The sequence below is a fragment of the Solanum dulcamara genome, chromosome 4 (assembly GCF_947179165.1).
Source record: "Solanum dulcamara chromosome 4, daSolDulc1.2, whole genome shotgun sequence".
Classification (NCBI taxonomy): domain Eukaryota; kingdom Viridiplantae; phylum Streptophyta; class Magnoliopsida; order Solanales; family Solanaceae; genus Solanum; species Solanum dulcamara.
Genome location: NC_077240.1, coordinates 20,462,501 through 20,475,328, shown reverse-complemented (window position 1 = coordinate 20,475,328; position 12,828 = coordinate 20,462,501). Strand labels below are relative to the sequence as shown.

Below are 12,828 nucleotides of genomic sequence, written 5' to 3'. Positions count from 1 at the left end.
GGTGTGAAGAAGAAATGACGTTGGGGTGGGGTGGTTTTGTTTTTTTAATTTTTTTTACTTTAAGTTTAGTCTGACACACAATTTTTTAATTTTTTTTTAAATTGTTTTGCCACGTAGGGTAATAAATTCACTTTTATGTAGTTTAAGTGTATAATAGGTCACCATAATAGTTTAAGTGTGTAACTGATTTTTTGGTACAACTTAGGAGGAAAATTTATGCCTTTCCCTAATATTTCAGTATCATATCAAATAAAAGATTTGTCTCATATGCTTGCAATTTCAAGAATTTGATAACACATTCACTTTTAAAATCATGAATAAATCATGCAAATTATAAAATACAAATTGCGGTGAGATTATACTCATTGTGCTTATATCCAAACACCAAACGTCTGCCTCAAACAACCCACATGCACGACTTCATTTGATCAATCTATAAATAATCACATCATATTGAGATCTCGTGTTAATTTATTTATTAAGCTAACACATAACTAAATTGGTTAAATTTCAGTTAATTAGATTGTACTTGCACGTCAACTTCTAAAATTCTTCCGTCTAAAAAGTGAGTCATAATTTCGACTACCCACATTTCAGCTTCACTCAAAATAACATCTTGCAGGCTACCCATTGCCTTATCAAACAATTCTTTACAATTTATTTATTCCTAATTCAGGAGTTGTTTACTTCATTGTTAAACTTTACCCACTTTACCTAGACACTAACTGAATCCAAAAATCATTATTAAAGAGCTAAAAAATATAAAATCGATAAATATCAAATATTCATCCAAAATATTCATGTATAGCTAGTCCAGTGACTTCCTTTGTGCTGCTTTTATCGTCCAACAGAGTATTGTTAACCCCAAATCGTCAATTTATGTATATACTTTTTAAAAGTTGTATAATATTATTTGTTGATATCTATTTTATAAAAAAGTTAAATAATGTGAATGTTAAGTTACTTACCTAATTCACCCATATTTTACTAATATTAAATTCCTCTTGCTACAATTTACTAATTGAGGTAATTCATGTGATAGTTAGTTCGAACCTATCAGCTTCTACCGCATGTTTTTGTCATTTTGGAGAGATTATTTATTAATATTTTCTATGTACGTCATTTTCTTCTTTAATTCAAATTCTTTTGAGCAAATTTTGAGTATCATAGTGCCCATTATTTCGAACTATTCCGCGTGAATTAGGTGCATATTTTTGTCTTTTCAACAAGAAATTAAAGATGCATAGAGTAGACTCATTCTTTATGTAGATTTAATTTATAATTTTGTTAGGAAAAAGAGTGAAATTCTAATTGAATAAAGTATTTAGGTTAGGTCTTTTGATCCATTTAACTTACCACTTAATTAAGTGTTCTGTACCCATTTGATTTTCTGTCATGACTCTTTTTCTTTTTGCATTCCTCTTCTTCATGTTTTTTTTTGTAAGACGATTGATTAAGAAGATGACATTTTTTTGAAAATTTTAAAATTAAGTAAGAAGAGATTGAAAAATTGCAACTTTTTGAGTCCAATGCGTTGTGTTTTGTTCGTGAACAAAATTAATTTTTCACAATATATATAAAAAATGAATTTGATATGATTAAATTAAATGTTAAGAAGATAACCAAAAGAAACAAATCAATAATGGTTCCAAATTGCAACTAACTTGAACTAATATATAATTTCATAATATAAATATAAAAGATAGTTAAATTTTGAGATCTAAATTAATTAATCAGGCCAACTTGGTACAATCAGTGGCCTTGAAAGATATGGTCATTTTATTCAGATCGTAACCGACTAGAAAGTTTGTTTGGGCCACATTCCCGTACAACGGTTGACCTTCCGTTGGTCGAAATGCTAGGCACCAAATTCCTTCACCCTTGGGAAACATTATATTGTCCTTCGATAGAGGTAGGTCCACTGCAATAAAATGCATTGTTACCGAAGGAACCACAGTCAAGTCCTTGTAGCAGAGGCTAATTGAGTTCTCATAAACTAACGGTTCTGCATCGATGGCTTGTATAAATGTTGTTTTGATTTGGCTGTAGAATGATGTTGGAAGGACTGTCATGGCAGTTCCTGAGTCTATTTTAATATTTCCCTCTCGGAATATATTTGAGGAATTACCAAAGAAATCGATTCTTTTGCCACCAATCGATATCCCCACGAGGGTTAGGAAATAGGACGGATCCAACTCCTTCACAAGCATAGGAGTGAATAGTGATCCAGTACTCCCCCAAGCATTTTCACCAAATGTCAGTGTGCTTGGGACATCTAACTGTGCCAAAGGCACAAAGCAATAGGAGAATATTTTTCCAAAAGAGGGAATTATTTGTGAAATTAAGGACTGCGGAGAATTGGTAAGACTTATTATGCCGGATACCTTTGGAGCAGTAGTTTCAAGTTTGGATCTATGAGCACATCCAAACACAATATCCGGAAAAGAAATTTCCTCAACTCCTTGTGGAGAGTAGAAAGTAAACATTTCCACGGCTAAATCACCATACGAGTAACTTTGATCAACATATTCCGCGACATAGGTACAATGGCTTCCCTCACAGTTATCTTGGAAGCATTTAGGAGAGGCACAAGGCAGTGCCTTGTAGGTGGAAGATTTTAAAGAGTTAAATATGGGGAGGTGTTGTGAGTAGCACTGGACACATGGCTCGCATTGTATCCAGTTCATGAAAGTACTTCCGGCCACTGCGAGTTGGAACTTTGGTGGGGTTCCAACTGAAAAATTTATTAAGTAATTGCCAAGAAAATCCGGAACCAACTCAATGGAAAGGGAAGCAGGAGATCTCTTAGAAGAAGGGTGGATCAGCTCAATGCTAAATCCACCAGACTTTGCTTCCACTTCCGGCCGTAAAAGAGAGGTTTGAGTGAGGGTGATTGCCAAGGAAAAAGCAATCAGGAGAGTGAAAGAGAAGATGGTCATGTTTAATTGCTTGGAGAAGAATAAGAACATGAATATAGGGCTTAGCTTTGTGAATAAGAATAAGGATATAATGAGAACAAAGTGTACTTACATATATAGGAGGAGGTATATAGATATTACACACTTGCCATTTACGGCTATACACATATCATTCATAAAGGGTGTGTTTGGTATGAAAGAAAAAAATAATAATTCTAACTTAACTTCTAACTTTATGTGTCGGGTATCGATTTCCAATAGTAATTCTAGATCCGACTCATGATCCTCAATTCGAGACCCGATTTTCAATCTCAATTCGAGACTCAACTCTCGTGTTTTGAATTGAGTCGGAGTCGAATCTCGAGTTAGGATTAGAAGTCAAATTCCATTTCGAGTGTCGGGGTTCGATTTCAAATCTAGTGTTGAGATGGGGTTTTGAGCCAGATTTTGGGTCCATAGCAATGTAATTTAGAGATCGGAGAACTAACTTGAGGAAAATAAAGTAAGAATTATCAAACTTTTGATGGTTTATTGATGCATGCTTAACGTACTTTAGGATTTTTTCTTTACACAATTACCATACCATGTTATAGATCAATGCAAAATTAAAATTAAAAATGATTGAAATATAGTGAAACTGCTCTAGGTTTACTTTTGCTTTAATAAAATATTGGTCAATGTATTATCTATGTTCTTTAGATGTGTATTTCACAGTATGCTTATTAAGGCTAATGAATTGATGATGTCTATTTCATAGTATATCCTATATATGTTTCAATAATCATGACAAAACATATAGCTACCTATACAATAATTTAATGCATATCTATTTTTTGGATGGTCATTAAGCTTTTAATTCTTCATAGTATAGCCTATATATGTTTCAATAACCATGAGCAAACATATAGCTACCTATACAACATTTTAATACATATTTATTTTTGGATGGTCATCAAGCTTTTAATTCTCTGTTTCCGCCATGTGAAGGGAATTTGGTTAAGAAAGTTGGTCCCTTTCAATATACTTACTATTCTATAAGGAGTTAATTACTACCGGCCAGGCAGAAGGTTAAAATAAGGAGGATATTTGAATAATAAATTCGCTTAACCAAATCAAATATAAAAAAAAAGTATTTTTTTAGGAATCACATAGTGTAAAGAGTTAATTACTATTTTTTTCTACTTTTTTCTCAATTTACAAAAATTTCTTTAAAACATGGCAATTCGGATACATTAACTTAGTAATCCGAATACATTAATTCAGTTTTGGATACAAAAATTACTAACAAATTAGGATTTTTAAGTATCAGCAGGTAACATTTAAAGCATTATACATTGAGCATAGAGATAATTTAAGAATCAGAATTAATGTATTTGAATATTTAATTAATATATCTAGATGAAAAAAATTAATTTTTGAAATTTTTAAAAATGAGTGGAAATAATAATAAAAATATTATAAATAAGGGAGTGCAATTAGATAAACTTTCGAAAAAATAATTCATCATGTTGGAAGCTAGTTGATACCGGTATCGGGCCCAATATCATGATTTCTCTTATTTATTAAATTATTTGTCTGTGTATTATGCTGAATTTTAACTGTAGTTTAATTTAATATTTATTACATTCATGAGTAGTATACATGTTTGCTCCTCTTTCTTTCTCAAAGCTCTCAAATAATAATTTGTTAGTTAGTTTTTGTTTTAATTTCGCGACTTCTATTATCATAAAATATTGAATATGCAATGTTGCATTTTTTCTTCTTCTGCAAATTGTATTTAATACATCGTCATATTTAGGGTGAAATTAGTAAAATTGATATGCTATGATACATAATTATTTTAAGAACAAGAACCTTATGTAGTTGATTGTTGGTTAATATAAATTTATTTTATATTACTATTTAATTATAATTCTTAACTTTACAAATCATCTGTTAATCCAAAACCTTTGCTAATAATTGATACGATATTAACGTACAATGCACGTTTATAGAATTAGTCACACATACAAGCCAATGGTAGAAATAATAAACTGATATCCCCACCATTTGCATAAAATCACGTTATATATTAATACCGCATGTGTACGTATATTATATTGTAAAAGAGGATTTAGTATTTCTTGCTTCAACAGGGCAATATAAAAAGTTAAAAATATAAAATTAGGATTCTTATATAAGGAGAAGGCTTCACACATTTCTTGTTTATTTTGGATTTTGCAAGTTCGTTCAGAAATAACAATTGATATGAGAAATTTACTACGATGCCTCTATTAATTAATGTTTAGTATATGGTTGTTTAAATAGAATCGAAATCGATAATTCGAATCGAAAAAAAGTTATTGATTTATTGATAATGATTTATTGATTTAGCGATTTTGAAAACAGTTTTAATTATTATTATTATTATTGGGTATTGGAGCTTAACGGTTTGAGGTTTTTTCTAAGTGGTTAGCCGATAACCCGATAGTAAATCAGTAAATTATATGTATATGTAGTAAGTCTGAAGGTCATTTTTGAAAATTTTAAAAAAAATACTATTTTACCCCTCTCAATAGTTGTCCCGAGTCTTGTTTGATCAGTTTGCGAAGTTAGTTTTGAAGTTTTATCGAAAAGTTGAGATTTTTGGAAGCTTTTGAGTTTAGGAGTCTCCAAGTTGTTCAAAAGTAATTTTTGGTAACAACCGGAGCTATGTGTCTTAGAATGAAATTTCGTTAGTTCCATTAGCTCCAAAATGCGAAATTTGTTTTAGGAGTATCGTCGATTTAAGTTTCAAAGTCTTACTGTGGGATTAAGTCCTTGAGATGGGAGTTTAAGTGAAATTACGCTAACAATTGACTTTAGTCAACATTCATAGTTCGGATGCTCGGAATGGATTTCCAACTATTCCATTGGATTCATGGGATGATTCTATGCCTAGAAGAGGTCTTGATTGAAGTTTCAGAGGTTCCCAGGGAAGTTTGGTATTTTTGAGTGAAAGTTAGTTTATTGCGACTAAAATGAGTTTCGGGTCCAGGAGACCTCGAATCAGTGTTCTAACAATTTCATCGAGTCCGAAACATCGAATTCAGTAGGATAGCATATCTAGTTTATGTGTACGAAATTTTGAACGAATCCCGAGGATCCATTCTATGAATTTTATGCCTTGGTTATTTTTGTTGGTATGCTGTATTTGTTGCCTAGTAGAGCCTTCTTCGCGATCGTGTGTTCCTTGGCTGCAATCATGTGTCTAACTGTCTTTTGCTTCGCGGTCGTGTGGCTCTTGACCGCTATCGCATAGCCATAGAAATCTGATCATCAAGATCGCGTGGCCTAGTGTCACAATTTCGATGGTCAATTAATGAGGCGATTGCATTAACTCATCGTGGTCGCGTGGCCTGGGTGTCGCGGCCTAGATGAGAATTTTATACCTGAACAGTTGACTTTCAAAAAGTCAGGAATTCTTCTCATTCTCACCATTGTTAAACCTAGAAGCTCAGTAGAGGCAATTTTAAAAGAGTTTTTCAAGATTTTTCAAATAGGTAAATGATTTTAACTAGAAACTTTCATTACCCACTAATTGTGATGATTAATCATTATTTTTAATTCCAAACTTTGGGGGTTTTGGTAAGACCTTGATTTTCAATAAAAATGTGATTTATCTTTAATTCACAAAAAATATTTTTTGAAGAATTGGGACATTACACAAGGTTGGGCTCCGAATGTGGAAATTGTATCTCGAATTAGGAGTTGAGATCGTCTCTTGATTTAGAAGTCGGGTCCCGAGTTTGGATTGGATCAGGAGTTAGATATTGAGACTGGGCTCTAGATCAGTCAATGGGGTTGGGTGTTGGTTTTTGGGTTAATCTAATACCGGCTCTCGGGTCGAAAGCCAAGATTAGGTCTCGAGTTGAGTGTCGGGGTTGGATTCCAAATCGGTCATCAGAGTTGTGTCTAGTTCAAATGTCTGGTCTAGGGTCAAGAATTAAGGTTAGGTCTTGGGTTGGGTATTAAAATTGAGTCTCGATTCAAGTGTCGAGGTCAGATTCCATATTTTAAAATTAGGTCTCGAGTCAATGGTCGGTGTTGGGTTCTAGATTTGAAAATTAGGGCATCGAGATTGTCTCTTGATTTGGAAGTTGGATCCTAAGTCGGGGTTGATTTTCGAGTTAGATATCAAGATCAATCATTGGGTTTGGATGTCCATGTGAGGGTTAGTCTAATGTCGAATGTCGAATCAAAAGTCGAGATTAGGTCTTGAGTTGAGTGTCGGGGTCGGATTCCAGATCGGTCATTGGAATCATGTAAGGTTTAATGTTGGGTCTCAGGTCGGGAGTCAAGGTTAGGTCCTAAGTTGGCTCTTAGGATTGTGTCTCGATTCGGGTCGAGGTCAGGGTCGGGTCCCAATTTGAATGTCGGATCTCATGTCGAAAGCAGGGGTCAGGTCCCTTATCGGATGTTAGAATGAGGTCTCGGGTCGAGTATTAGGGTTGGATCCCTCATCGATCATCAGGATTGTGTTTTTGTTCGGGTGTAATTATCGGGTATCGAATCGATTATCGTATTTGGTTTTCGTTCACCAACCATACACTGAAAAATATTTTTCACTCAATATTAATAAATAAAAGTTTTGATGGTACGAGAAAGGACATTTATGATATTTTAATTTTTGGTTGCAATCCAATGTTTTATTTATTCATGACACGTATTTGAGAGTTATTGTGACACACTTCAACTTTCATTCTCACTTGGCCCATAGCAATGTAGTTTAGAGATCTGAGAACTAATTTGAGGAAAAGTAAGTAAGAATTATCAAACTTTTGATGGTTTATTGATGCATGCTTAACACAATTTATTAACATAATTGGTTGTATCTTAGTCTATGGGAATTTAATGCCTTACAAAGCCACTTAACCAATATTGAAAGTAGTAAACTAAATGTTCAAGTTCCTTCTTCTTATTAAGAGCCCGTTTGGATGGGCTTAAAAAAAGTAATTTTTATGTATGAAGTGCTTTTAGAATTTTGAAGTGCTGAAAGTTATTTTTATAAATAAGCAATTGAGTGTTTGGATAAAAATGCTTAAATGAGGAAAATGATGTGAATTTTAGGGCTAAAAGAATAAAAAGGGTAGTTTGAGAATTTAGTTAAAATATAAGGGATATAAAAGTAATTTCTACGTTCAAAGAAAATAACTTTAAGCACTTAGAAAAAAAAAGTTAGGAATCCTAACTTTTCATTTTTGATTGACTTTAAGAAATTTATGGCTTAAAGTTAGCATTAGACAAACACTTTCAAAAGCTAAAACGGGGCTTTAAATTGGTTTTGACCAACTTAAAGCCATCCAAATGAGCTCTAAATGTAGAGAAAAGAAAAATACTTATTTTTTCCTTTCCTTTCTTCTTATACCGAATTTACAAATTTCTATTTTAAGTTGCGGGATTCTTTATTTTCGATGTCGCATTCATATCGAAATCTCCAATACGCACTTTAGGATTTTTTTTCTCTACACAATTACCATATCATGTTATAGATCAATGCAAAATTAAAATAAAAATGATTGAAATATAGTGGAACTGCTTTAGGTTTACTTTTGCTTTAATAAAATATTGGTCAATGTATTATCTACGTTCTTTAGATATGTGTATTTCAAAGTAGGCTTATTAAGACTAATGAATTAATGATGTCTATTTCATAGTATAGCCTATATATGTTTCAATATTAATCATGACAAAATATATAGCTATCTATACAACAATTTAATGCATATCTATTCTTTGGGTGGTCATTAAGCTTTTAATTCTTCATAGTATAGCCTATATATGTTTCAATAACCATGAGCAAACATATAGCAACCTATACAACAATTTAATGCATATCTATTTTTGGATGGTCATCAAGCTTTTAATTCTCTGTTTCCGCCATGTGAAGGGAATTTGGTTAATATAGTTGGGCAACCCATGTTGGTCCCTTTCAATATACTTACTATTCTATACGGAGTTAATTACTATTAGCCAGACAGAAGGTTAAAATAAGGAAGATATTTGAATAATAAATTCGCTTAACCAAATATCATGATTTCTTGTATTTACTAAATTATTTGTCTATGTATTATGCTGAGTTTTAACTTTAATTTAATTTAGTATTTATTACGTTCATGAGTAGTATACATTACTCCTCCTTCTTTCTCAAAATTCTCAAATAAAAATTTGTTTGTTTGTTAGTTTTTGTTTTAATTTCGCGACTTCTATTATCATAAAATATTGAAGTTGCAAAAATTAAACTACAATGTGTTGCATTTTGTTTTCTTCTGCAAATTGTATTTAATACATCGTCATATTTAGGGTGAAATTAGTAAAATTGATATGCTATGATACATAATTATTTTAAGAACAAGAACCTTATGCAATTGATTGTTGGTTAATATAAATTTATTTTATATTACTATTTAATTATAATTCTCAACTCTATAAATCATCTCTTAATCCAAACCTTTGCTAATAATTGATACGCTATTAACGTACAATGCACGTTTGTTGAATTAGTCACACATACAAGCCAATGGTAGAAATAATATACTGACATCCCCACCATTTGCATAAAATCACATTATATATTAATACCGTATGTGTACGTATATTATATTGCAAAAGAGGATTTGCTATTTCTTGCTTCAACAGGGCAATATAAAAAGTTAAAAATATAAAATTACGATTCTTATATAAGGAGAAGGCTTCACACATTTCTTGTTTATTTTGAATTTTGCAAGTTCGTTAAAGAAATAACAATTGATATGAGAAATTTACTACGATGCCTATATTAATTAATGTTTAGTATATGGTTGTTTAAAATAGAATCAAAATCGATAATTCGAATCGAAAAAAAGTTATTGATTTATTGATAATGAGTTATTGAATTTGCGATTTTGAAAACAGTTTTAATTTTTTTATTATTATTATTGGGTATTGGAGCTTAACGGTTTGAGGTTTTTTCCAAATGGGTTAGCCGATAATCCGATAGTAAATTAGTAAATTATATGTATATGTAATAATCCTAAAGGTCATTTATGGAAATTTTCAAAAAAATACTGTTTTACCCCTCCCAATTGTTGTCCCAAGTCTTGTTTGATCGGTTTGCAAAGTTGGTTTTGATGTTTTATCGAAAAGTTGTGATTTTTGGAAGCTTCTGAGTTTTGTAGTCTTCAAGTTATTCAAAAGTGATTTCTGGTAACAATCGGAGCTATGAGCTCTCAGAATGAAATTTTGTTAATTCCATCAGCTCCGAAATGGGAAATTTGGTCTATGAGTATCGTCAATTTCAGTTTCGAAGTCCTACCATGGGATTGAGAAGTGTTTAAATGTACATAACATGCTGGATTTTACATGCACGCACTGATACGATATTACCAATACATAATGACTACTGATTTACATGTTATGGGGAACACATTCCTAACTACCATCTCATAGTGTTAACAACCTTAAGTCTGTTTTACTTTGCTATTGTGGACGCTATTATTAATATTGAATTAATCCAAAACCCATTTACTTTATTCATTTTTACTTTCAAAAAATATTGAGTACAATTGAATATAAGTGCTAGTAAACTTATTCTTCCGCATTCCCTGTGGTATCGACCCCGACTCATTAGCTGGGTAAATATATTGCAAATGACCATTCATATTTCTTTTTGAGAAACATATTTCGACGTTATCATTAATGCGAAGCCTATGGGTTCTAACACGAAGAGTATAGTCACCTGCACCAAAAGTCAGATTTGGTAAATCTCAAAGTCTCTGATCAGATCCTAGAGATTTGTTTAGGGTTCGATAAAAATAAACCGATATGCTACCACACTAAATTCGACTCTTCAGATTCAATAGAATCGTTGAATTTCCAAAAAAATTGTTATAATGAAATTACCTGTCACGCCCCGGAAGGGTACCCTAAATGTGGTCGGCACTCAAAAACCATTGCTAGCTCCTAAGCGAACCACTTGATCTGATCACACATCTGTTCATTCATTCAATCAGAGGAATACTTAAAATAAATAGGTAATTAAGTGGGCAAATCCCAATCAACAATCTAACTCGAAGAATAAAGACTATGGGCCAACAAATCGAACTCCAATCTATGTCGTTAAATAATTTGACAAGAACAATTCAAGAAAATAAAATACTCAATCGACCCATCACTATCTAGTCTATGAAGCCTCTATCACTACTATCTAATTGGTGCCAATGACATGTTCATGGGTACCTCAAATCAGAATGAAAAGACTAAACTCAACGCAAGAATAACATAAGTGGTGTCCTCCGAATGTAGGGAGGACTCACCAATAAGCTGAGTGTGAATAGATCTTCAATAGTGCGCCTATTGATGATCTCTTAAACCTGTATCTACATCATGAAATGATGCAGGTCCAAATGGACGTTAGTACATGGAATGTACGAGTATGTAATATAGCAGGATGAAACATACATTAAGGTAGAATAATATCAGTTCAGATATTTCAAATCAGAAAGATAAAAGAGACTCAATGTCATGACCCAACCCCGTGGGCCGCGACTGGTGCCCTATTAGGACACCCAAATGAACTTACATACCAAATCATCATATTACAAAATAATTCCAATTTAATTTTTGTCTCAATCAGAATAGCAGACTATCTTTAATTTCAGTAGTCGCGTGTGCAGAAAATAATTTATCAAACCAAAAAGGGCAACGGAGGGTGCGTCACCAGATACGTACATATATACAAACATATGGGCCGTTTTGGCCGTTATAACAAAAGGGGCCGCATTAAGACACAAATCATACACGAACGAACATACACGACTCATGACCCACGCCTATGTCTACAGGCCTCTACCAAAGCATAACGAAAACATATGACGGGACAAGGCCCGCCGTACCCAAATATTCAAATACATAAGAGTGTGTACATCAGAAAGGCATATACCAAAATGCGGCTTCGAGTCAATGGAGCACTCTGTAGTAGCAGAAGGTGTGCAGCCTACGCCGACGGATCCAGAACGTCTATACCTGTGGGCATGTAATGCAGCCCCCGAAGAAATGGGTCAGTACGAAATATGTACTGAATAAGTAAAGCACACGTGTAAGGAATATAAATCATAACTAAAAGGGAGGGTACAAGGAGCACATACCAAACCAGAACATCAAAATCTGTACTGAAAACATATGCACATAATGCAAATAAAATCATGCATAAGGCGTAAGAACGTGGTCACCACCCTGATGCTGGTGCCACAACACATCATACTCCAAAAGGTTTCAAATCTCTGTACCAACCCCAAACATATCGTATCATCACAGCATGCCATATCATCAGAACATATCATATGCCATGTCACATCATGTCACCATACACGGTACCCAGTCCTATGCCGAGGTCTCGGAACCCGTAACACATCATACTGCCGAGTATATTATAGGGTGCACGATTACAAAGCCGGCCCGGGTTCCGACGAACGATATCATAGTAGTATGCACGAGTGGAGTAGTGAAAAACTAATGCAGCACATATATATCAAACATTTCTGAAATTATGTTTACAGTCCCAAAATGGATATTAGAACATAAGGAGATGATCAGGATATTATTATTTTATTTAGTTTTTGTAGGAAAACTCATAGGCAAAAGTTATCCCTTTATGTTATATCAGAATAAACTAGATAGGACAACTAGGTGAATTTTGGAGCTAGTGGGCCCACCTCTGGCCAAGCCGAGGTGGCGTACATAAATTTCAAATATTTGGCCCTACGGAGTCATCTATCAAGGTTGTAGGATGATGCGGTCATATAAGTAGAAGTTACGGATATTTGCATGTTTCTTTTCAACATACATGAATTTTTAATTCAATTTCACTGAATGGATTTCTAGGAAATTTAAGCTTGGATTCTCATGAGTAGAG

The 12,828-nt window shown here is 33.1% G+C and overlaps 1 protein-coding gene and 1 long non-coding RNA gene across 2 annotated transcripts in view; both read right to left on the bottom strand.

Annotated features, from left to right (window-relative positions):
• Nucleotides 1–1,733: 1,733 nt before the first annotated feature.
• Nucleotides 1,734–2,939, bottom strand: LOC129884085 (aspartic proteinase CDR1-like). The gene has a single exon (XM_055958450.1). It carries the CDS (start codon nt 2,937–2,939, stop codon nt 1,734–1,736), a length of 1,206 nt encoding a protein of 401 aa, XP_055814425.1.
• Nucleotides 2,940–11,805: 8,866 nt separating this feature from the next.
• Nucleotides 11,806–12,828, bottom strand: part of LOC129884832 (uncharacterized) — a 2,058-nt gene continuing 1,035 nt past the window's right edge. The window contains exon 3 of the long non-coding RNA XR_008765988.1: nt 11,806–11,939. This is a non-coding gene — a long non-coding RNA (uncharacterized LOC129884832). The remainder of the gene's footprint in view (nt 11,940–12,828) is intronic.